The 25091-nt window shown below is 32.5% G+C and overlaps 3 protein-coding genes across 7 annotated transcripts; 1 reads left to right on the plus strand and 2 right to left on the minus strand.

Annotated features, from left to right (window-relative positions):
* Nucleotides 1-1470: 1470 nt before the first annotated feature.
* LOC121244495 (homeobox protein ATH1-like) lies at nt 1471-7040 on the plus strand. Of its 3 annotated transcripts, none has more exons than XM_041142580.1 (6): nt 1471-1754; nt 2841-4218; nt 4553-4908; nt 5078-5138; nt 5288-5468; nt 6615-7040. In XM_041142580.1, exons 2-5 carry the CDS (start codon nt 3058-3060, stop codon nt 5450-5452), a joined length of 1743 nt encoding a protein of 580 aa, XP_040998514.1. In that variant the 5' UTR covers nt 1471-1754; nt 2841-3057; the 3' UTR covers nt 5453-5468; nt 6615-7040. The 3 variants fall into 3 exon arrangements, 2 of the variants coding, with proteins under 2 accessions (XP_040998514.1, XP_040998515.1); XM_041142581.1 differs by having other exon boundaries at nt 2841-4215; XR_005936437.1 differs by lacking the exon at nt 6615-7040 and having other exon boundaries at nt 4553-4947; nt 5288-5305.
* LOC121244496 (protein NDL2-like) lies at nt 6283-10357 on the minus strand. Of its 2 annotated transcripts, none has more exons than XM_041142582.1 (11): nt 10074-10357; nt 9332-9431; nt 8663-8760; nt 8457-8545; nt 8112-8172; nt 7914-8000; nt 7759-7836; nt 7580-7624; nt 7388-7443; nt 6873-7008; nt 6283-6777 (listed from the first exon to the last, which is right to left on the minus strand). In XM_041142582.1, exons 1-11 carry the CDS (start codon nt 10131-10133, stop codon nt 6556-6558), a joined length of 1032 nt encoding a protein of 343 aa, XP_040998516.1. In that variant the 5' UTR covers nt 10134-10357; the 3' UTR covers nt 6283-6555. The 2 variants fall into 2 exon arrangements, with proteins under 2 accessions (XP_040998516.1, XP_040998517.1); XM_041142583.1 differs by having other exon boundaries at nt 7568-7624; nt 10074-10356.
* A 5741-nt stretch (nt 10358-16098) lies between these two features.
* Nucleotides 16099-20827, minus strand: LOC121244762. Of its 2 annotated transcripts, XM_041142969.1 has the most exons (6): nt 20406-20538; nt 19911-19959; nt 19388-19440; nt 17649-17815; nt 17411-17562; nt 16099-16876 (listed from the first exon to the last, which is right to left on the minus strand). In XM_041142969.1, the coding sequence occupies exons 2-6, from the start codon at nt 19942-19944 to the stop codon at nt 16428-16430; spliced, it is 855 nt and encodes a 284-aa protein (XP_040998903.1). In that variant the 5' UTR covers nt 19945-19959; nt 20406-20538; the 3' UTR covers nt 16099-16427. The 2 variants fall into 2 exon arrangements, with proteins under 2 accessions (XP_040998903.1, XP_040998902.1); XM_041142968.1 differs by having other exon boundaries at nt 19911-20827.
* Nucleotides 20828-25091: the final 4264 nt, after the last annotated feature.

Here is a 25091-nt window from a genome sequence, read left to right on the forward strand (position 1 = left end):
TCACAGAGAAAGTACAGTACTTGAACAGTAGTCTTTTCTCACTTTCCACAGCTCCATTGCCTTCACCCTTGAACCGTGTAAGAGACTAAGTTTGCGTTTGTTATCAAATTTATCTCAATTCATTTCAATTCATTATTATAAATTTTTTAAATTTTAATATAAAATATAATAAATAATTCAATTTTTTTAAATTTTAAAATAATAATAATATTAAAAAATAATATTTTAATAATATTTTATCATCACAACTCAACTCAACTCAACTCACTTCAACATCCATACACACTTAAGAGTATTGATATTGAATTCTTTATCTTTATCTTTAAATTTAAAAAATATCTTTAAATTTATTTATATTGACTTATATATTTTTAAATTTTTATATAATTATAAATAGTATTTCTTTAAATTTAAAAAAATACTATTTATTTTTGAAATATTATTTTATTATTATTTTTTCTCTCCTATCTATTAAAATAAACTTTATAAAATTTATATTAAGATAATTTTGATATATAAAATTTGTATTTAGTTGATAATACAAAATAGATGTTAATTATAAAATATATAAATAAATAATTTTAAAAAATAAATAAAAAATAAAAAAAAATAATAATTTATTATTATTTAATTCAAAGATACATAAATGAATATAAAAAATTTTTTCCGTATGCAAAATCATTCTTCATACGAAGATACATGAACCACTGCTCTAAGATTATTAGAGAGTGAGAGGCCCTCTGACTCTAATCACTCTTTTCTCTAATCACACTGGCTTCTTGTCTAAAAATAGGTGAAAAGAAAGACTTTTTTGGTTCTTTGAAAAATGGTGCCGAGGAGACCTGGCATGAAAAGAAGTTTCAACAGAGAGAATCCAAATACTTTAGTTGTGATTATTGCAGGCCAGCAGATAATGAGACGGAGTGAGGACAAAGGAGATCAGAGACGGGGGGAAAGGATGGGCCCTCTAAAGACTGCAGCAGAAATCAGTTGCACTGCTGCACCAAAGATTAATGTGTGTGTGTGTCTCTCTCTCCCTTTGTTTTTGCTCGAGTGCTATATTCGTTCACTCTGCACACCATTTTTATTCGTCTCCACCAAGCTCTCTGCAAAAGCCTTTTTTGGCTTGTTGGTGCGCACTCTAATTCTTCCTCTTGGTGGATTCTGTGAAGTTAGTATTCTTTATTTTCCAGACCCATTTGTGCACAGAAATAGAAAAAGAGAGAGATCGAGGGTCATGATGGGGTCCGAGTTGCTGAGACTCTAAATTTTAGGTTCTTGGGTTTTGGGTTCTTGAAGGAAATTCTACTTTGTTCATGCAAAGAAAGTAACCCACTTTTTGTATTGGCTCATGATTTTCTTGTGGTTTGAGAAGATGGGACAGTGTATATTTCTTGTTAGCGTTTCCATTTTTTATCTTGATTAAAAAAGAGACATTTTTTTTAACCACTGCTCTCTGGTTGCGGAAAAAGTGAAAGAGAAACTAGCGGTGTCGAGTGAACCTTGCACTGCTGTAGCTTGTTTTGGTTTTCATAGGAAAACTGCACACAGCAGCAAACAGCTTCATATACAACTTTATCTTTGAGATTTGGAAGATCTCTGTGATCTAAGTTGAAGAAATCCTATGAACCTGCATGAGTACTATTGTCACCAGTGTTTTGCTTTCTGGGGGGTTTGGTGGAGAAAGCTGCAGTCTTCGTGAGCGTTTTGTTGTGCGTGCAGACTGTGCTAGCTCCTCTGCATATGAATGGGAGGTTGGTTGTTCTTTCATGTTTCCTTCTGCTCAATGACCTATGGTATGTACTCAGAATAGCGCTAACTGCTATAATTTGAATTTGAAGCTGTAAATTTTCTGTAATATGGTATACTCAGACTTTTACGTTCATTTTGTTTTCTAGCTACTAGTTTGTGGTGATAGAGTAATATGGTTTAGGTCTGACTTAGTATTGCCTCTATCTTAAGTTGTGCCACCATTTAATTCTCAGTGTGTCCCAGGATGTAAAGAGCTCAAAGAGCTATTCTAAGAAAATGAATGTATGCTAATGCCTTTCCAAGATTAAACATAAGGCTCAAAGAGCTTAAAAGAACAATTTGAGTATTCCCTATTACCTTACCTGGGTATTGGCTTTTCAGTGAATGATATGAGCACACTCTTGTTTAAATGTCTTACATATGCTCCAGTGATGTTATTGCTTGGATGCAGTTTCACTTGTTTGCAATTAAGGCTACATGTGGATGTTTAGGGATATTCATAATTAATTCCTTTGGTCATCTCATAGTTACTAGTCAATATCTGTTCCATTGTGCCTGAGGTGTTGAAACCTGTCAAACATAATCTTCACCTTTCATTTGTATGGTTAAATTATGCCTGAAGTAACCTCTAGGGATTGGCTCAAGTGGTAAAAGGCCTTGGTCTTGGTGGTATGCTCCCTCCAAGGTCCAAAGTTCAAATCCCACTGGGTGCACACAATCTCTAGGGGTCATCGGATTGGGAGATTTTCCCCTTGAATTGCCTGAGGTGCACTTGCAAGAAACTCCTTGCCGAGGACCTGTGCACCCCCGGGATTTGCTGGGTCCAATAAATAAAAATATGCCTAAAGTGTTTGATAACAACGAATGTCTTACATGCCTTGTATTGCCTATTGGCTTGTGCGTTTGCTGAAAATATAAAGGAAAGAATGAAAGTTGCAATTGCATACCAACTAGGTCTTGATATGATCAATCTAAGTGATTTCCTTCATCTTCGTAACAACTCAGAAGAGTTGTTTTCTCAATATTGTTGTGGTATGTTTGTGCTCTTATGGACTTCATTTACTGCTTCCACTTTTGCATTCGTCCAGGTTAATATTACTTGGCAGAAAACGTTGAAAGCATGAAGACAAAAGGCATTAATATGTTCTGATCTCCTCTGGTTTTTAGTAAGAGGATTTCCTGGGAGAGTCAGAATGGTGCTCTTGAAATAAAGCTGGCCCAGCATTCATTTGAAGCACAAGAACCCAGTTATGCAGCACTTAGTCATTGTTTATACCTGATGCCAAGCAATTTTTGGTATCTCATATGATGGAGAATAATGTTCTGATGGGTATGGGCAGCCAAAGTCCTGTTGACATGGATGGATTTCCACCGTGTACAACAACAAATGCACTTACGCAACCTGAGTCATTTGACCTTAATAACCAAAACCATGTCATGGCTGGTTTCCCAGTGCTTTCAGCATTGCAAGGTGAACCTATTAATGGTCTCCATGCTAATCTTCACATTCCAAGTGGTGTGTGCGTTGCTGAATCGAATGCATTGCTTACATTGCTAGGAAGACATGTTGTGAGGGATGCCACACCTTGCAGTCCACGCCTCACTGATAACTCTGGGTTTCCAGACCAAGCAGCTGTAGGAACGATTATTTCTACTGCTTCACACCCTACATTTCTACCTGCAAGAAGTGGTCTTCAAGAAAATTTTAACAATTTAGCATTTTCAGCAGCTTCAATCTGTCCTTTGGAAGTTTTACCAACTTATGATTCAAATGGCAATTCTAACGCTTTGTTTGCAACTTCTGTGAAATGTGGATACGATAATGTACTTGGTAGTATGAACACCAAGTGGGATAACAAGTACCCCGCTCCACTGGAGCTTGATGGGAAATCCCCTGTAAGAGCAGAGCTTCAGCCCTATCCATCTGCAGTAAATTTGGTTCCAGATGGATGGATGTCATCAAATCGTGGGCATGTGACTGCAAATCATCCGTACAATCCATCCAATTTTAATAATGAGCTCTCTCTAACTCTTGCTACATCTGAGCCTTCTATTCTCAGGGAGATTAATATCCCGGATCGGCCCTCAGAAATGGGCATGTCTGATGTAACTAGCCATTGCTTGAATAAAAAAAGGTTAAGATCTCAGCCAATGTCTTGCAACAGTACGGAGATTTCCTTAAATTTTGGTTCTTACAATCCGCCTCAATTCTCTCAAGGGGTATTAGGACCAAGATATCTTCATGTAATTAAACAGATATTTGCACAGATTGCAAAATATTCTCTAGAAAATCTAGATCATTTGAGTTATCCAACGGCTCCATTCTCTTCAAATTTCGCTGCTGGAAGATGGATGCCATCAATTTTTCCTGATGTGGATGGTGGATTTGAGCTTCAAATGGAGTCCACATTGCGAAGATGGACAGTTGAAGCAAAGAAAACCCATCTGCTGACTCTGCTACAGGTGGTATGTGGGCTTAGTTAATGCTACCTGATTGGATTTTTGGTATCAATCGTAGTCTGTTAGTGCTAACTTTGTCATGCATATTGGTATTTATGGGTAGAGACATGCTGAAACTTACTGCAGTGAATCAAAAGAGAATGGATTTCTTCAAAAAATTAAATTGCATTCAACTGTTCAGAAAATTTTCAATATTAAAGCTTTTGTTGACCAAGCTGTCTTACAATTTACCCATCTCTATCTCTCTCTCTTTCTCAGATGACTGTTGGACTTTTTTTTTTTTTTTTTTTTTGCCATAGCTTTGCACTTAACCTTGAATATCATACTTTTTTGCACCCAGGTTGATGACCGTTGCAACCAATGTATGGATGAGATCCATACTGTGATATCTGCATTTCATGCTGCTACTGAGTTGGACCCTCAGATAGATGCTCGGTTTGCTCTGCAAACAATCTCTTTCTTTTACAAAAACTTGAGAGAGAGGATTAGCAACCACATCCTTGCAATGGGACCACATTTTAACAGCACATGCAAGAAAGAGAAGGAAAGATCTTTTGAAACTTCTTTCATCCAAAAGCAATGGGCTCTCCAGCAACTAAAAACTAAAGATCATCATATATGGAGACCCCAACGAGGCTTGCCTGAAAGATCTGTCTCAGTTTTACGGGCATGGATGTTTCAGAACTTTCTTCATCCGTAAGCTCTCTTACTATAGAGTATCTTAACATTTGTGCAGTAAGATTAATATATCACGGCTAACATTGTTTTTGAACTCAATTATCAGATAGATAGATGTATTTGGTGAAATTCACATTTGTACATGGTATATGATATACAAGAAACTCTTGCACATGATAAATGTCAGGTATCCTAAAGACGCAGAGAAGCATTTACTTGCAGTAAAAAGTGGATTGACTAGAAGCCAGGTACTTCCCTCCATCATTGTGGATCGAAGTATATAGAATGCTTTGCGGTATTATTAACCAAGGATTGCATTTTTTTAAGAATTAACAAGGGATAGAAAAATAGAATAGACTCAATTTATTTTCTTATCTGTATTTGGATATATGATCAGGTATCCAATTGGTTTATAAATGCTCGGGTTCGTCTGTGGAAACCAATGATTGAAGAAATGTATGCCGAGATGAATAGAAGAAAGGGGCGACGGGATGAGGAAGGAGCCCAAAGCAATCACAGAAGCCACATAAGTATCAGCAACCGTAGATCTAATGCGAGTTGAAGCTGAAGGAAGAAAGGTAAACAGAAAAATTGGATGAACAACTTTTTTTGTCATTCTATAAGAAACAAACCACATCCAGATCATGTTTACCAATAACTGTGGATAGTGCTCTATAAAGTTGTAGTAATTATAGATACTTCCAACACATGGTGCTCCCGTCCAATCACAACATGCTATATCAATTAAAGTTAGTGTTTCCATAAGCAATTTAAATTACATGACATGATCCGGTACTTAATAATTTTTCCATAAATTTAGGGGGTTGGGAGTGTTAAAGAATTAGTATTCGCCTACTTGCATGCTTCTGAGCATGAGTATCTTGTGAATACCCATATCCTTCTTCAGTTGAAAAGATCTTTACTTCTGAAAGCCTTCGATTTCAAATTATTCATGCTTTGATTTTTTTTTTTTTTTTTCTTTTTGGTTAACTGTAATGAGACATAGTAGGTAGTGTGTATACACCCCTGTTTATAAATGCCAGAACTCCAATAGTTATTTTGTCTTCATGGAAAAAGAGGGATGCTCCTAATTGCGAATTCATGGAGGCTCCTACCAATTCCTTGTAGGGAAAACTTCCGACAGTGTGGTACAAGGGACCAGGGTTTACTCTGCATAAGTGGGTCTGAAAGGTCTTTGCCTTGCCTTGCCTTAGAGAGGTCCCGACATAAAAAAAGAAAATACAACTGTAAAAGTGCAACTATAAAGCCCCTACTTTCTTCACGTTCAAACAACCTAAATCCCCAAATGAGAGAGAGAGAGAGAGAGAGAGAGAGAAACAATAAATTAGCCAAAGAATAAACTATACTTCAAAACCTGAGAAAAGCATAGCCACCATCCAAGGCTTATTCTTGTTATTATTATCCTTCGTTTGTCGTTGATGAATGATTGGTTGAGGATTTACAGACAACTTTGTTCAGCCCACCTCAACAGAGTGATTACTACAAATTAATGAATGAAAATATATATGCTTTCTTTCCTTCTATTTTTCCCCTCTTATCTACAAAACAACACATATTAACCCTCTCATTTATCCAGCCCATCCAAACACCCCCTATGATAAAATACATTACAAGAAGCCATTTTTCTACATTTTCATCTTTCATTCAAACTTGCAGAGAAATTCGAGTTTTAATTGGTTTTAACTTCAAGCCCATACTTTCAGGTGAAAGAAGCTCCGGGGCAATGCAAGAGGGACTCAAGGGGCTCCTTGGGCTGACACTTACTTGAGATGGCCTGTACAAGCCATATCCCATTAGGAAGTACTCCAATGGTATCAACATGGCATGGGGCTGCTCTTCTGTCACCATTGACCCGCAAGCCTGAACCTGTGGTTTCCCAGTACCATCCAGTAAATAAAGCTAGCTTCTCATGCCAGCTTAATATAAATGCATAAAAATCATAGGATAGACATGTTACATACCTCTACTAAAGCACTGTATCGTCTATCTAGATTGGAAGTCATGTGGAGAGCCTCAGAATGAAATGGAGAGTTATCCCCGACAAAGATGAGCGAACGACATTGTAGTTTTCTTAATCCGTTGGTAAGGTCAGGTCTCCTGCTAGATGTAAAAGATAAAGTTAATCCAAATCTCAAGGCACAAGCATCAAGCATGTGTGCGCATCACGAAACCACAAGGACATAGCTTATTACGCTGTGTTAGATATTCTTCTATAAGGCATTAAAACAATTGCACCGTACAGACTGGCAATTATAACATTGATCGGTGAAAACTTAATCGTGTGATGTAAAATGACTTGAGAAAAATTTATGGGTTAGAAAATGCAGAAAGTCAGTTAATATTTAGGGATGCCCTCGGAGCTGCTTTCCACCATGAAGGATTTCAAATTAGACATTGATGCTCAACGTATCAAATAATATGGATTTTACCCTTCTTATGGAAAGTAAAGCAAAACCATCTTAGCAATGGGGTTTACCCATTGATTGCTTCAAGAAACCGCCATACATTCGAGCTCTGCCTCTCTTCCAAAGACTGTCAAAAGAAACTTAATGTCATGGAAACCGACAAATTGCCAAGCCTTCAGCTAAAATTTTTCAGTTCCAATTCGTGAATAAATGAAAGTCAGAAAGGAAATAAGGGAAGTTGGAGTACTGACTCTTCTACATGCCTGAACTATATCTGACCCTGATACTTGAGCAAGGCCGTGAACCTCCTGCCACCATTATTTAAAATCCAATCACTCAACCAACCAAATTCCTTTTTTGAAGTGAAAAAACAAATAAAGAAACCAAACCAATTTCTCGAAACACGAAGATCAATAGAGAAAAAATTGACGCACAGCCATACCTTGCTGAAGTACCGCTTAATCAATAACTCCTTTACCACTCCACACATGCCATAGAAGTAGAGTAAATTTGACAGCACCTGTAGATGATATTAGATCTCACATATGAATAAGATTCTCCAACCCAAATAACTAGCAAGGTTCAGAAAAAAAAAACCTTATTATACAACCATTCTGTCCAAGAAGGTTCTTTGCATAGAGGAGAGACAAGTATCAGTCCAAGAACACGTTGTCTGTATTTCATCTGTCATCAAGAGTAATCATAAGATCGGTTAACACTCAAAGAGTGTCCAAACAGAACCTAAAAGTTGCTTGACACCAAAACATGTATGCTGTTCCCATTTAGACAACTTACAGCAAATAGGGTAAGGACATATGCTCCAGATATAACCCCCAAACACATCACAGCACCAAGTCTGAGAGAGAGAGAGAGAGAGCACATCAGTTGCTTCCCTTCAATATATCCAAAGTAAATGCTGACGGTGAGGAATGAACACAGCATATTTAATTAATAAAAATCTTTCGAATGTCTTCTTATTTTTTCAGACAACTGCCAGAAGCATTGCTAGCCAACAGAAGTTGTGATAAAAACATACAAACTATTTGAAGAAAAAGAGAGACAACCCTAAAGCGAACTCCTGATTGGCTGCTGCTAAAAAAAGAATAGATAAATATAAGTGAAAAAGTTCAAAAAAAATACCCAAAGAAGTCGAGAACCTCGGCAATCTGATCTGCTAAATCATCAACGGAAAGCACAGACTTATCTGGGCTAATTTCAGCAGCTCCCAACTGCAACAGCTCTTGAAGTAAGAAATGATGTTAATTATTAGATTAAATGAACGAGACAGAGCAATGCAGATATGAAAATACGCAGGACCATGATACGCAAAAAAGTAAGTTACAAACCTCATGCCCCGGAGGACTGATATGATATATGCAAAAATTGTGGAGCAGTAAGGAATATGCTTCTGGACAAGTGAATAATCCTTGAAAACAGGACACATCTGGTCAATCACATATAGAGAAAGCTAAGTTAGAGCTTTGTAAAATGGTGGAATAGTTTTCTAGTATCATTTGATTTCTATCTTAATCTCCGAATGCAACAAATCAAGGATATATATACTGCATATTTTCATTTTCATATCCTACAAAATACAGAGTTTGGATTCAAATATGAACAATTACCATCAAGAATGCAATTATTTGATGAGATTTGATGGAATGTGAGTCTTTCGGACATTTCTTTAGAAAAAATAATTTTCCAAGACCACCTGAACCACACAACTTCAAAGATAAAGTAATTTGGCAATAGCTTTGAATTTAAAAAAACTCCTGCCAAAATTTGACCAGGATCTCCATGCTAATTTCAAAGCAATTAGCTATACTAAAAAAGAGCTCACCATATAATGCTGCAGATTAAGAAGTAAGTCAACTGATGTGCCAATTAATTGGCTTCGCGAGTAAATAATACAGTGTCGGACATGCCGCATGCGTGACAATCTAAAATTTGAATCGACGGGAAACTGGAAAGGGGAAAAACCTTCTAGGAAAATGTAAAGTTCAGTTTTTACGTACAATTTAGAGCTAAATCTGGATAAGTGACGAGAGCTGGCTTGTCCGGGTATCCATACACTGCAACAGACACAGAACCATGGCAAGTTTGTATTCGATGCTCCTGCAAGACATTTCGAAAGGCAAAGAATAACTTTAGAAAGAAACTGAGCAAATTAAAAGTCAAAATAAATAAACTTCCCCAACACTCATTCCTGACAAAGTACACACACACACGCACACACATGTAATACTACCCAATTCCCTTCCATGCAATCCTATTTTGAATGCCCAAACTTTAGAATCAAAGACTAAGTAAGGTAACGAGTCGTTGGCATTTCAGAAAAGCTTAACTCAACGCAACATGTACAGTCAACAACCAGAAGAGCAACTTTCTAATGTTAATCAAACTATTCCCAATAAAATCACGAGAATTCAGCTAAAATACACAAAGAAATCAACTCAACGATAGAGAAACAAGATAGATATAACAAACGTAGTAAATGTTATTAAAAAAAATGATAAAACCCAGAAACTACGAGCCGCTTCATCAATGCCTAAAAGAACGGAAAAATCTAAAACAGTTTCAAAAGAACCTCCACTTGATCAGACGTTAGCAGTATGCTTAGTTGAATAGAGAGACAAGTCGTTTTATTCGCAATTTTCCTACATTTTCGAAGCAATCAAACAAAGCATTTATGCATATCAAAAAGAGATGCATGGATTATGAAATGCGTTAACACCAGATAAATTAAGTGGAAGTAACCTTTCCGCCAAAAGAGATCCCCTCCATATCCACTGACACTGAATCGCTCGAATACCCCATTCTCTCTCTCTCTCTCTCTCTCAAATTTGCAGAGGCAGTTGGCTTAGGTCTCCATGTACGTCAATATATATAGATAGAGAGAGAGAGAGAGAGAGCGAGAGAGAGAGGAGAGAGGTTCTCTCGACTATCTAGTTGAAAATTAACTCGTGCCTAAACTCGGACCGAGTCGCCCCGAGTCACCGACGCTTGAACGAGAGAGAGAGAGAGAGACACGAGTCGAGCGGTCGGTCAGAATCCTTTAACTGGGGCCTCTGGTTAAGACATTTAACCAGAGTTAATAGAGGCCGACAGTTTTAGTTGAAATACTATATTGCCGCCCCCATGGCCCCAGACGACACAACAACGCCGCGTATTCCTGTTTCCATTAATCAAGGGTTTGTCCCTTTTTCCCTTAAGCAGTGATAACATAACACTTTATATAATATTTTTTATAATATATATTATAAAATAAGAATATTTTTATAAAATAATATTAATTTTATAAGATATTTTATAAAAATATTTCTCATTTTAAAATATTATTATATAAAATATTGTATAAAATATCGTATGTTTATCATTTTTCTTTTTCTTTTCCCGTTTGTTTTGTTTTGCTTTTTTCCTTGCCTCGAAAATAATGCATCTTAAGTTGTACGGTTGACTTTTGACAAAGATAAAATATTGGTATCCTATGTTTGACGAAATGATTGGGTGTTATTTTTTAACCTGAGTAATGAATCCGTTTCTATAAAAATACTTCAGATGATTGGTAAATGATAATGAGAAATAGAAGTGAAATAATTTATAAATAATAATAAAATATTTTAAAATAATCCTGTTTACAAACAGACAACAGACTCTAAATAACAATATTTTAAATTCAAGTTAATTCTATAAAAAAGATATTATTTTTATGTTATTTTATAAAATTGACTTTCATTGTCTTCAACTCCCTATCTTTATGTTTTCCTTTTTGAAGATTGTTATATTCATAAAATAATTACATAAAATAATCTTATAAATTGGCTTGATTTCATTTGATATATTAGATTTATTTTATAATAAAAATAATTTTACAATCTGACAAATCATATTAAGGTACATAATTTGTGATATTATTTTTGTATAATCTTTTTATAACTAAAGTATTTTCCTTTTCGTTTAATGATAAAGAAATCGTGAATTTATGTATGTGGAAATAATATAAAAGCCATATAACTTGTATTATTAACAAATATGATTGTTCAAACAATCCATCGAGTCGATTAGTCAGTATATCATTCTGGATCAATCGATTTTAGCTATTTTTTGAGAGTTTCGAGTCGATTCAATGGCCAATTCACCAATATAACAAATTGAACATTAGTTTTATGTGCTCTCTCTTTCAAAATAGACACAAATAGTCTCAAACCAAAGTTGGTCTAATGCTCGGTTCGATTGATGTATCTATTTAACTAAACTAAAAAAGAATTAGTACCATTTGGTTTGATCCTCCAATCTCTTTTGAGAATGAGTACATTTTGAAAATAGAGAACTTTTTTCTAAAGTAATAATAATAAAAAAAAAAAGGGCAAATTACATACCAATTATAATCATGAAAATGAATGAAATCCTTAATTAACTCTTACTTTAAAATTATGTCTCTTTTTTCCGTCCTTGTTTCCCACTTTAATCTGTCCTAGGTCACGCTGTCTTTCAACGTGAACAATGATATATGCACGTTCTATGTAATATATATATATATATATATATTATTTAGTTCTATTTCACATATATATTATTTTTAAATAACGCTAGAGAGAAATTACTGTAGCAGTGTATACTTTACACTCACTATATAGTTACTTCTAATTCTCCACTTCTTTTTTTCAAACTTAAAAGATATGTGATCTCTATAATATCATATTATGTATGTAAAATAATTACTTCTAACAATAATTACTATTTATATTTATTCATTATTTTTATATATTTGCATTCTTGCAAACACCTTTTAAAAGATGCGAACTGGCTTTCGGCCACAGGCTCTTGTGGTTGAGACATTGTGTTCTTTGGTCAAGATGGGGTCCATTGGTTTCTAAAAGAAAACAATGAGTGGGTCCGTTGCATGAATTACTCAAATAAAGTGTTAAGTTTATAAATAGATTTTATAAAAATAAATTTAATATATCTTGATGTCAAATGCGAATATATTTTATAAGAGATATAATATTTATAATTTTAGAGTGTGTAAGTTATGTACATTTTATTTAAAAAAATGTATAAATCTTATATTTATATAAAAAAATTATTTTTTTAATAGTGTATCTCACTTTATTTCAGAGAAAATACGCAAAGTTGTATATCCTATATCCAACAATACTCATTTCATAATTTCATAATTTTTATAAATGATAGAGGTTCTAGCAATTAGGATCCAAGTGAACCAAGTTGTGCCCACGGGTCAGAGTGGATTAAAGAAATATTGGAGTAAATAAATACCGTCAAGCTCCCAAAAGGGAAGGAGCGGCAAGGAAAATTAGAAGGAATGCGGCGTGGTTTATTAAAGTTGATAGAATCCTGTACAAAAAAGGTTTTGCCGCCCTCTGCTAAGGTGCATCTCGCCCGAGGAAGCATGGTATGTCTTGATAAAAACACATGAAGACATCTGCAGTAACCATTTAGGCAGAAAGGCTTTAGCAAATAAAGCCCTCAAGGCATTGGGCCTTATAATAGTCAGGATTTGACATATCATATCAAATCACATCAATTTATAAATTTATTTTTTATAATATTTATTTGTAAATTAAGCAATTCTTATATTATATATCACTTTCCTTCTAAGTTGGTATCTGTCTTTAGCATTCACCAGACTGTAACAAGCACGTTCCTGTCGAGTCCTTGGTGTGAAAAGTTTTTTGGAGTCTCAGAAAATGAGTTTTGAACAACATTTGACACAATACAATCGAAAAAAAAGAAAAAAAACAGCATAATTAAACTATCATTAGTTTAACCATCACATCTATATTTCTTTTTGTGTTCTTCCTTTTTCGGAAATAATCAATCCATTCTAATTCTGGAAAAAAAAAAATCTAACTCACAAGTTCAGCTTTGATAAACACCTTACATAGTTTTGATTAAGGTTAGATTTTTTATAGTGAGTTGAGATGAGATGAGTTGAAATAAAATTTAAAAATCGAATAAAATATTGTTAAAATATTATTTTTTAATATTATTATTATTTTGAAATTTAAAAGAATTAAATTGTTTATTATATTTTATATGAGAATTTGTGAAAGTTGTAATGATGAGATAAGACGGATTAAGAGTATTTCTCAATCCAAACTAAGAGTTCGAACTCCGATTTCACAAAAAACATTTTACATTATTTAAGAAATGTGACTCAATAATTATGTGATAAGTGTGATATAGAAGAATTTGAAGATTAGTTGGAATGAATAATTTCATATCTTTTACAATAATGCTAAATACAGATATTGAGTGTGCAAGTTTCACGTAATTTATTTAAAACAAAAATTAGAGTCTACCATAAAATGTAAATTTTTTTCGTGTAAATCTCAAGTATGCTTTATTTTTTTCAAAATGCTACTCAGGACTTACATACCCTAAATCTATATAATTCATTTTCTTTTGAAGAATTATTTCATTAGCCCCACTACTTAGGTTTCTTTTCTCTTCAAAACAGTCAAACTCCAATAATTTTACTTGTATTTTTTCCTGCAAGCAATGTTCTCTTTTTCTTTCCATGATCAAGTAAGCAATATTAGTTTTCATTTTTTATTTTATCATTTTCATTTGCATCTACTCGTATGGTGCATTAAAATATTTCATATCACTATTTAAATCGACAGTTATTTAAAATGTGTTACTTCAATAAATTTGATTGGAAATAAAACTATGATCATGAAGAAAAATACTTTCATAATCAAAATACCAAAACAGCCTATAACTTTTACATTATATAGAGAAATAAAAAAAGGACAAGCTTTAGGTCCTATTTGGATATTTTTAGTATCGTTTGGATTCGAAAATAAGTTGAGATAAGTTGTGAATAGTAATGAGATAAATTGTAAATAGTAGTAAAATTTATAAGTTAAAGTTGATGAATAGTAGCGAATAGTAGTGAGATGAGTTGAGATGAGTTGAAATGAGTTGAGATGAGTTGCAAATACAAACCTCTCAAAAAGTGGTAGTATATCTGTAAATAGTAATAAAATTATTTAAACTAAAATTTTTATTAGATTTTAGGAAATGAGAGAGAAAATATTGAATAAAAATATTATAAATTTTAAAAAATTGTTTCAATATAATTTTTTTTTTGAAATTTGAAAATATTATATTATTTTTTATATTGTGTTTGAGAGTTTTGAAAAAATTATAAAGATTAGATAAAAATTAAAAATTAAAAAATATTTTATATTTAATTAATGTTCAGAAATAAAATATTTGAGAAAATATTAAAACAATTGAAAACGGTTGTAGAACCGACACAACCTGAGCTGACGAAATCAAATCCTATCTACCGACAATCTTGGATTTTCATTTCAGGCACATTTGCTCTTTGTAAATAAATTATGTGTCCGAAAAAAAAAAACATGTTTTTATAACACCCCCTTATTTAGGAGAATCTTGCTGTTTAAATGATACCCAATAGCATCTGCAGTGATATCAAGTGTATATATTTACATATTTAACTCGAGATATTGCCATTAGTGCCACAAGAGTAGATGGCCTGATGGTTTGAGTTGCTCGTAAAACGATAATAAACATTTGAGTTTAGAGAAATGCTACAGCTAGTTACATAGAGGGGTCACAAAAATATCCTTTTAAATTAACGTGATCTTATGTGATACGTTAAATTTACTTTATAATAAAAATAAATTTATAATCTGATATATAATTTAAAGTCATTTCAATTTATCAGTTTACTTCTATAAAATTTCTTTTAAAATATTTCTCTTAAGCTTAAGGCTTTAAGCTGTGGTATTTGAGAAAAAAAAAAAAAAGAAGAAGAAAAGAAGAATGATCCAAAATATATATATTTCTGATTTATTCATCAATTATTTACTATCAATCATTGGTTAAAAAAAGGAAAAAAATCGGTGACCATCCATGTGTGTTTATGCAAAGTGTAAGGCCGTTCAGATATAAAACAGTTTCGTCTCGTTTTATCTCTTTATTATAATTTTTTTAAATTTTTATATAAAATATAATAAAAATTTAATTTTTTTAAAATTTAAAATAATAATAATATTAAAAAATAATATTTTAATAATATTTTATTTAATTTTTAATTTTTATTTAAAATCATTTCACCTGGTATCACTGTCTAATCAAGCCCTACTCATCTCAAAGCTTATGAATTGACCATCACTTTCAATGATTGGCCCCCACACCTCAGGCCGTGGTTTGCATCAACATTGCTTGTGTTACAAGTGAGTGCACAATGCATGCTCTGTTTTATGCATATACTTTTTTTTTTCCCTACTTTCTTTATATTTATAAAGCAATAATTCTGCTTTTTGTTTTTTAGTTTTTAGCCTGAAAAGTGAATAAAAGAAAAAGAACAGAAACTGAGATGACGTTACAACTTTTACAGAAAATACTTTGTTTTTGAAAAAAAAAAAAAAAAAAAACCCACCTCTAGGTCCTCTATGATACAGAAAATACTGAAGTGGCATTTGTCTCTTCAAAACTAATTTACATAAGAACACGTGTCAGAAATGCAGGTGAGTAAATTCTAAGTCATAATGTCACAGTGGAAAATTATGTGAGAAAGAAGGCAAGCATCCCTTATCACAAAGCCAATGAGAATGCCTTCAATAAAATTGAGGGAGGAAAAAAAAAAACCATGTTTTCCTCTGAAATGAGATTTTGCTGAACAGGTAAAACAAACTTGCATCTACAATGTCAATCAATAGGCCAAAATGTTACACTTAGATAGAGTACTATCATAAACTTAAACATCTGCACTGCAAAGGTAAGATAGTTCAAAAAAGACTGGCTTCTCTGCCATGACCACTTGACTTGTATATATTGAGTAAAAGTACATAGCAATCAATCTCAATATGACATTAGGCCGGCATTACATGTTATCAACAACTCTTCAAGGAACATCTCTACAAGAAGTAAAACAAAAGATCGATCGAAGAAATGTTCAGTTCCACAGTTAGTGAAGATGACACAACCCAAAGGCAAGTAAACAGGTTGCAACTGACAACTATTAAGTATGAACTATCTATTCTCATTGATACAATACCAACAAGGGTTAATACTGCAGTCTGTATTTTGTTTCATTATACAAAATTCTTTAACTTAAATCTTCTGTATCTTCATTGGAACTGGATTTTCCACCTGACTCTCACTACTTAAACCATCATTCGTACCCATGGGCAAAAACTTCTCTCTTACTGAATTCTCATGAAAGTGATATTTGCCAAATTTAACCTGTAGTTCCATATCATCCTTTATTCCTTCTTTGCGCTTTCTTGTCCCATCAGCTGCTGTTGCCTTCATCATACCGTCATCCCACAAAAATGTGGATTCCACAGCATCAGCCATCTCCAGGTCACAATCAAATTTATCTTCTACTTCAACCTTGGTAGAACTAAACAGGAGATCTTCATCTAGGTTCTTGCCTTCTGGTTTTAATTCTGAGACAACATACTCTAATCTTGACTTGCAAATTACTGCTTTGGCCTGAAGCTTGGAGATTTCACAATCAAATACTTTGACCCCTTGATCTTCAACAATTAGTAGCCACCCTAGAGATTGCATAACTTTCTGATTAGATACATATTTATATACCATCATAAATATCTAAAAACCAGAAAACAAACCAGGAAGCTCGTATCTAATTAGCTCTCTCCAACTTTTATCCAGTTAACACTGACAGTGAAATTGTTCACTGCATAACACAGCACTGCCATACTCCGCAAAGGAGATGGGCAGTCTAGTAACTTTTATGCTCTACTTTTACCATTTTACGCTAGCAGTGTCGCCATATTTTAACATGGAAAATCCAGAATAATAACCAGATAAACATTGTAGAGGTGCTGAACCTAAACCAAAAAGTTAAAAGTAATGCTATACACCACACTCTCATCCTATTTTGATCATACTAAGTAGTATGTGACACATTCATCACCATTAGATGATAAAGAAGCATGCAATAAAAGATCATTTAATGGTGATAAATGTGTCACATCTTACTTAGTAGGATGAAAATAAAATAGTAGTATGGTGTATATTCAAAAGTTAATTAAATTGTAGAGCATATAGATACCAAGGCAACTTACCAAGAAGAGCTACAGGAGTACAAGCATTCGGTTTGCTTATGTTTCCCTTTGTGGTAGTCTGATTAGTGACCCACTTGATCAATTGAGAGGGTAAGCAAGATTCAGAGAAGGCGTTAATATAAGATAAAGCCTTGGCCTGGTTACCTCTTTCCCTGGGGCAAATTAGAACACAAGATTTATCAGATGAAATATATTTAAAAGCAACTGTTGCTTCATAGATGCAACTGTCATATCGTACCTAACAGACCGTATGGCAGTTTCAGTAGCAAACGTCCATGTCAGAATAAGATTTTTCAAATGTTTGCCAGCCAGCTGAATCACTCTGGGAGGTTCAAGGAATGATTTCCCCAACCTTATAACAACATCATACAGAACTTCTTGTAAAAGAGCATCATCTTTAGAACTCTGACAAACATACAGATTTTGTATTCAGAATAATGATAAAACTGACATTTTTCTAAGAAGGGATAAAACTGAATGTCTATAGCAATAAACTCTACAACACTTCAAGTAAATAGCTAACTGTACCAAGGAAGAGAAAGATACTAACTATGGATTCTCCCGAGTATTTAAAAAGGATAATGGTCAACTGACAAATTGCAAAAGAAGGCTTTTTGTATGTTTGTTTAGGCAATTACGACAAGAGTCCCAAATCATGTGACCTTCCCTCTATCCTATGATTATGAGGGTGGGAGACAGCATTTGGTGAAAGGCTACTGGCTGCAAAGAGCCGCTAACTTCTAACCCATTAAGAGTTAATAATCCAGATATAGCAGGGGGAGGGGGGTTGGCGGGGGGGTGACAATATGGGACACGACCCATTAACCAAATACGACACGAAATTACCGGGTTTGGATTTTGTATAAATGGATTCGAGTCAAAATGGGTTGACCCATTAAGAGACGATTAATAAACAGATATATCACAGGTCAACCCGCCCAATCCGAAATCAACCCGCAATAACCTATTTAAATTTTATTTCAAAATGACAATTTTATTATTGTTGGGTTGTAATATTAGTTTTATTATAGGTTAAAATTTGAAAAGTATTAATATTTTTGGTTAGTAGTTAAGTCTTTTTTTTTTTTTTTTTACATATTGTGGCTACTATTAAATATAGATTTTAGTTTTTATGCTAAATTATATAATCAGGTCAAATGGATTATGTATGTCAGTTCAACCCATTTACAAGAAACGAGTTGAAAATGTCGTGTGATGTTGACCTATTTCTAACTAATTATTAAACGAGTCAAAACGGGAAACACGACACAACCCATTATTTAAATGGGCCGGGTTAGGGTACCTTATTATTCATTTAGCTTAACAGGTCGATTTTGGGTTGACTCATATAATCGAATGTCTAAGACTTGACATGGCCCGCAAACACGAATTGCCACCCCTAAGTTTGGCTACATAAATCCTTATTTGGTATGGTATAGTGTGGAAAAATGGGAAAAAATGAACAACAACATAGGATTGTTCCCAAACAATCCTATGTTGTGAGGATTAGGGCTTGACAAAAATTAAGGCTGACGAGAATGCATCAAGGCATTGGGTACTTGACCAGCACATGAGACACATCTTGACATTTAATTTTTACTCATGCTTTAATCGGAAAAAATAAAAAGAAGCCTTACTGATGCATTTTTTACAACAGTACTAATTAGAAACCCAACTCTGTGTCATTCTGAGATTTTAATGTTGTGCAATTGTGTATCACACATCGTGAGAGGACCAGAAGTATGTCATAGGTTCCAAATCTTATCTCCCCATATTTACTCCCACCCCTCAAAACTGTTACTTTCCTTTATAGTTCTAAAATTTATTCTTGAAGGAGAAAAAAATACATCAATTTAGATTAAGTGATGGAATTCCCATCTGACTTAATGGGAGTAGAAAAAAGTTTGCCTAAACATAATGCAATGTAACACTAAGGTACGAGGACAGTAAATTAAAGCAAGATGTAAACATACTGACCAGCAAGGAGGTGAAAAGCAAATTTGGCTCTAACAGCGTCTTGAGAATGGTATCTGATATGCACCAAAAACGAATAAGGAGATATGTAGATCACTAATGAAAAATGAAATGGAAAAAAAAATCATTTCCTTCCGACTCTAAAGAAACTTCATTATCTAGAGATGGGGCAAACCGGAAAAGAGAGACACTTTCAAGAAGTGCCCATTTAACTCCTCAGAGAGACAGACAATTCACCAACTTACTCGTGACTACGGTATTTCAGCCGAACAGGAAATAAAACTTTGAAAAATTAGTGACCGAACCAATGGGTTTCAACCAGCTAGTAAGTCCCTAACACATCCAGTGAAGTGAGTATAAGGCTATCAATACCGACTGGGAATCATCAATATGCAATCAGAACCTGAACTCTCCAGTTTATAACAGGAAAAGTGAACATAACAGCATTTACAAAAAAACTACGGAAATATAGTTGACAAAAGAAATAACAAACGAATCGAAGGTTTCAAGCAAGATTGACTCTCACCAAGAAACCAAAAGCTACCAAACCCAGTTATCATCTGAACCGTGCAATTGCACACATCCTTCTCCAACTCTACTCTTGAATTACCCGAACCAAACTTCAAGCATAACCTCAATAATAAAGCTTCACACATCACGACCCCAGCTAAGTAGCCAAACCCACATCCCATCCTAATTCCCTTGCGGACTTCCTCACTTACAAGGGGGAAAAAAACTTTCAGCCCATCCCCAGCCTCAGTTCTATCAACCATCCACACACGTAACACATCCGAGAAACTCGAATTCGAACCTAGCAGTCCCTCTTCCTCTTCTTCAAGCTCCACACCGCAACAAATGCTACTATAACTAACAACTCCCTCTAGTAAATTCTCCACCTCTCTGTCCAAATTATTCTTATCAAGCATCAAGCAGTACAACTCGTAAATAACCGGAGCGAGTATGGCAATTCTTTTGGAGTGGCCGCAATGAGAGGAACAAGAAACCAGTAACTGGAACAATTCTTTAACTACCGTGACTCGTTTTGAGGAATAATCTTGGGCTGTGAGCTTGGCCGCGTGAACTGTTAGTGACGAATAGAACCAAACAATTTCAAGTGGTGGATCGGGTAGAATTTGTATTAATCGGGAAAAGATGGAGCTGAAACTTGAGAAATCGGTCACGCCCTTTCGGTATTCAGCCATGAACCAGTGGATGGACTCTTGCAACATGAGTTGGTATCGGTCTGCTGGGTTTGGGTAACTGGAAGGCTTTAATTGAGTTCGGTTCATCTTCTGAGAGTGAAATTGAGACAGACGAAGCCAGTGATGGGGGATTGGGGAGCAGTCGAAGAAAATGTAAAACCCTAGTTTTAGGAAAGTGGAAATTGGGAGGGAAGTTTAGGCATTTTGGTAATGCGAGTCATTTTGAATTTGAATTTTGAAGCGATAAGTTGAGTTCGCATTAAGGTGAAGTGAAACAATGGTAAGAAATAGCGCAGAGCCGTTATTTGCTGGAGATAAATGATATATTTTGCGGTTTTAATTTGGATAAGTTTCGTGTATATTTTTTTTAAGTTTAAAAAATTAAAAAAAATATATATTTTTTAATAGAGAATCTCACTGCACTGACTTTCTTCTTCTGTCCACAGATCTATAACAACAGGATAATTCTAGAAGACTTAAATCTCGTGATAGTGAGATGAGATAAGATAATTTTATATGAAAGTTAAAAAAAATATTGTTAGAATATTATTTTTTAATATTATTATTATTTTAAGATTTAAAAAAGTCAATTTATTTATTATATTTTGTATAAAAATTTAATAAAATTATAATAATAAAATAAGATAAGATAAGATAAAATTATTTATATATCTAAACGAGACCTTAATTCCACAAGACTTGCCTGCAAGAAGAAAAGTCATTAATTCATGACTTACCCACTTAAGGCAGCTATCAAGTCTCAATTTAGCAACATGCCCCTCAATAAGCGCCCTTTTTACCCACCCCTCTTCGTTATTTTGGTAAGGATTTTTAAGTTATTTTTTACATAACTTATAAATTATAAAAAATCAACTATTTCAAGCCTCAAAATAAAATTATATTATAAAATTATATTATAAAAATATTATATTTTATAATATTTTTATTCAATTTTTTTCTCTCATTTTTCAAAATCTCATAAAATATATTAGCTCAAATATTTCACTAATATTCATAAATAATTTTACTATTATTTATAAATCATTTTATCTCATCTCATCTCACTGTATAAACGAGTCTTGACCCATGTGCATTTGACTACGTTTGGATACCAAAAGTACTTCAAGTACTTTCACTACTATTCTTTACTTTATTATTATTTTTCACCTATTTTTTTATTATTCATTACTTTTTATCTACTATTTATTATTTTATTATTACTTTTTCACTACTTTTTCACTACTATTCACAAATATTCTCAATACTTCTCAAGTATTCTCACTGTCAAACGTAGTAACTAAGCTCGGTCATGTTGCATGTTGTCCAACATAGCTCATCTTTAATTGCTTACTTGAATTTGAATAATTTTGCAGAGATAAACAAATCACGTAAAATATATTTAACGTTGTTTGCAAACATTTGTGAACAATGTGAACCCCATATGAATATTTAATACTGTTTATTTATCTTCTCACGGTGAAATACTGGTTATTATTAGATAATACATAAGTAGAGTCAAAGAGTGTGGAGTAATATGTACAAATGAAGGATAACATTGATTAGGCCTATTTGAATTGCAGTTGAGATGGTTTATAAATAGTTAAATAAAATATTATTATAATATTATTTTATTTTGAGATTTAAAAAAAGTTCAATTATTTATTATATTTTGTGTGAAAATTTGATAAAGTTATAATGATGAGATGAGATCAGTTGAGGTAAGTTTCCAATCCAAACGAGCAGTTTGTTTAGATAGAAAAATGATTTCATCTCATTATTACAATTCTATCAAATTTTCACATAAAATATAATAAACAATTTAATTTTTTAAATCTCAAAATAATAATAATATTTTATTCAATTCATCTAAAACTATTTTATCTTATTTCATCTTATCTTACTATCCAAACAAACATTAAGAATGAGCTCTAAAGAGAACCTCGCCATTTTAAAAAGTAATTATAGACACGGTAAAACCCATGATTTTTTTTTTATTATTATTATTCATTTAGATTCATTACTCTGTATTTTTATTTAATATTCTTTTTTTAATATCTAGTATAAGCGTCCACATAATTTCTTATTTTTATTTCAAAATGAAATGTCTAGAAGAAAAAAAAAATGAAAAATAGTGATTGGATTTGTTGGACAATCGAATTTGATGCGATAGTTAGACTTGAGGGTTTAAAATAACAGAGAAAAACATACGAAATGAATCTTGCAATATTTCTTAATTATTTAATACTGTCCAAGAAAATACGATACTCTAACAAATAATAAAGTCGAGTCTGAAATATGCAAAACATACATAAGATAGTCGTAATTTATATATAAAAATGAACAATACATTAATAATTTATTTTCCATTACAGCCATCGTACCCTTCCATTGCCACAATAGAATGATACGAAAGTATGGGAAATAATATTTATAATTTTGAATATATAAGTGCTACATAATTTAAAAAAAAAATAAATATGAGATTTATATTAAAAAAAATTAATTTTTTAATAATAAATAACATATTTTTTTAAAAAAATTTATTTAATATTTACGTACTCTACAACTATATTTACCGTTAAAAGAAAAAAAAAAAAAAAACGTTATCATCTAACACAAATACACTCATGTTTGACTTCGCGACTTCTTTTTGTTTCCACCATGTTGACGTGTAACAAGCACTTACACGTGTCAAAGAGTAATTCGCAAGAAAACACATCTCTCTCTAGATATGCATTGTAATCTAAGGTGAGCGAAATAAGGGAGGGGTCAAAATATGTCGTTTTCGTAGGCTTGACATTATATTCCATTCTAAACTTTTAACTGTATGTTTAGATGTTGAAATGAATTGAATTAAATGATAAAATATTTATTATTATTATTATTATTATTTTAAAATATAAAAAAATTGAATTATTTATTATATTTTATATTGAAATTTTAAAAAATTATAATGATGAGTTGAGATGAGTTATGTTTTCAAACGAAGACTCAGCCTCTCTTCTTATTTCCTAATTATAAAATTTGAAAAATAATATACATATAATATTTTTTTACAACATTTTATAAAATTATATTTTAAATTAGAGATATTTTGTAAAAATTATTTTATTTTATATAGATGCATTCATTTTAAAACATAATTAGATAAATAATTGATAATTGTATATATATTATTATTTATTTTGTTAGTTTAATTCATATTTATTTATCAATACATTTTAAATAATCAGATTAATAAATGTTATTAATAATGACTAAAAATAAGATGAATAATAATATTTTGAAAAAAAAATAAATACACGCAATTTTTATAGAAAAAAAATTAATTAGCAAATGAATAAAATACCTTGCAATTATTATAATATTTAAGAGGTATGAATGCTAAAAAATAATGAAGAAAAGAAGTAAAATTACGTTTTTTAATAACTAACACGCCAGAACATATGGTTATATAAATAAAATTACAAATACTGATAGCATTTTCTTTCACAAAAATATGACTAAAAATAAAGATAGCCTTAATATGCAAGCGTTTTTTTTTTAACAATGTCACGGACCCTTGGTTTTTTATACGAGAAAAGCTTTAAATCGATCTTCGTGTGCTTTCCTATTTTACAACTCTCCAATAGAAGTTCAACACATAGGGTCCTTATTATTTTTACCGGAATAATGATAGAGTTATTACTCTACTACTATCCATCTATTATTCTTTTTATATTTGATTTTTTTAAATTTTTGTTACTTAATGATTAAAGAAGTAATAATTAGGTAAGTTATATATTTTTTTAATTTTTTTATTAGTGATTAAGGATGTTAAAAAAATACTTAAAAGAAAATAATAAAAAAATAAAAAAACTTGAAATACACTTGAATAATAGATGGGTATGTAATATGGTAGTAAGCGTATCACTACCATTTTTACAATGGGGTCTTGCATATTCTTATTTTCCTCTTGTATAACCCCCTCCTCTTCCTTCATCTTTCGCTCTTCTCTGGTCACGCAATCAATGTTTTAAATTAAGTTGAAATAAAATATTTCAACATCGATGTATTTCGGTGTATCATTTTAAGATTAATTATATATTATATATAAATATTTATATGTATATATAAACTAATAACTAATAAAATAAATACATATATATATATATATAAATGTGTAATATATGTATATATATGGAAGAATTGAAGATTTATAAAATGAATATATGTTGACAAAATTACAAACTTGAGGGAGAGAGTTGAGACGCTTGAGTGTGAGAGAGAGAGAGAGATAGAGAGAGAGAGAGGGGGGGGGGTTGGGGGAAAATGAAGAATGAATGCTAATTCTCTACATGAGATTCTATTTTTTAATTTGCTACAATCCTTACGTGTCAACTCATTACTTGTCGGTGTAAAATAGGAATGCCACCTATCCGTGGTATCGTCTTTCTTTTTAGATAAATGATTTGTACAAGTCTTAAATAGACAAGCCCTATACAAGCCCTTTGTAAAAAAGTAGA

This window comes from Juglans microcarpa x Juglans regia, chromosome 8S (assembly GCF_004785595.1).
Source record: "Juglans microcarpa x Juglans regia isolate MS1-56 chromosome 8S, Jm3101_v1.0, whole genome shotgun sequence".
NCBI classification, from domain to species: domain Eukaryota; kingdom Viridiplantae; phylum Streptophyta; class Magnoliopsida; order Fagales; family Juglandaceae; genus Juglans; species Juglans microcarpa x Juglans regia.

What these genes read in the sequence shown, in the direction of transcription:
- LOC121244495 (XM_041142580.1), top strand. Translation starts at nt 3,058, where the DNA reads ATGATGGAGAATAATGTTCTGATGGGTATGGGCAGCCAAAGTCCTGTT. An exon ending in TGCTGACTCTGCTACAGGTG is followed by an intron (nt 4,219 to 4,552) that starts GTATGTGGGCTT and finishes TTTTGCACCCAG; the next exon opens with GTTGATGACCGTTGCAACCA. An exon ending in TTTCAGAACTTTCTTCATCC is followed by an intron (nt 4,909 to 5,077) that starts GTAAGCTCTCTT and finishes GATAAATGTCAG; the next exon opens with GTATCCTAAAGACGCAGAGA.
- LOC121244762 (XM_041142968.1), bottom strand. Translation starts at nt 20,673, where the DNA reads ATGAACCGAACTCAATTAAAGCCTTCCAGTTACCCAAACCCAGCAGAC. An exon ending in TGCTTTTCACCTCCTTGCTG is followed by an intron (nt 17,816 to 19,387) that starts GTCAGTATGTTT and finishes TATGTTTGTCAG; the next exon opens with AGTTCTAAAGATGATGCTCT. An exon ending in TACTCCTGTAGCTCTTCTTG is followed by an intron (nt 16,877 to 17,410) that starts GTAAGTTGCCTT and finishes TGCAATCTCTAG; the next exon opens with GGTGGCTACTAATTGTTGAA.
- LOC121244496 (XM_041142583.1), bottom strand. Translation starts at nt 10,133, where the DNA reads ATGGGGTATTCGAGCGATTCAGTGTCAGTGGATATGGAGGGGATCTCT. An exon ending in GAGGTTCTCGACTTCTTTGG is followed by an intron (nt 8,173 to 8,456) that starts GTATTTTTTTTG and finishes TCTCTCTCTCAG; the next exon opens with ACTTGGTGCTGTGATGTGTT. An exon ending in CAGAATGGTTGTATAATAAG is followed by an intron (nt 7,837 to 7,913) that starts GTTTTTTTTTTC and finishes TATCATCTACAG; the next exon opens with GTGCTGTCAAATTTACTCTA.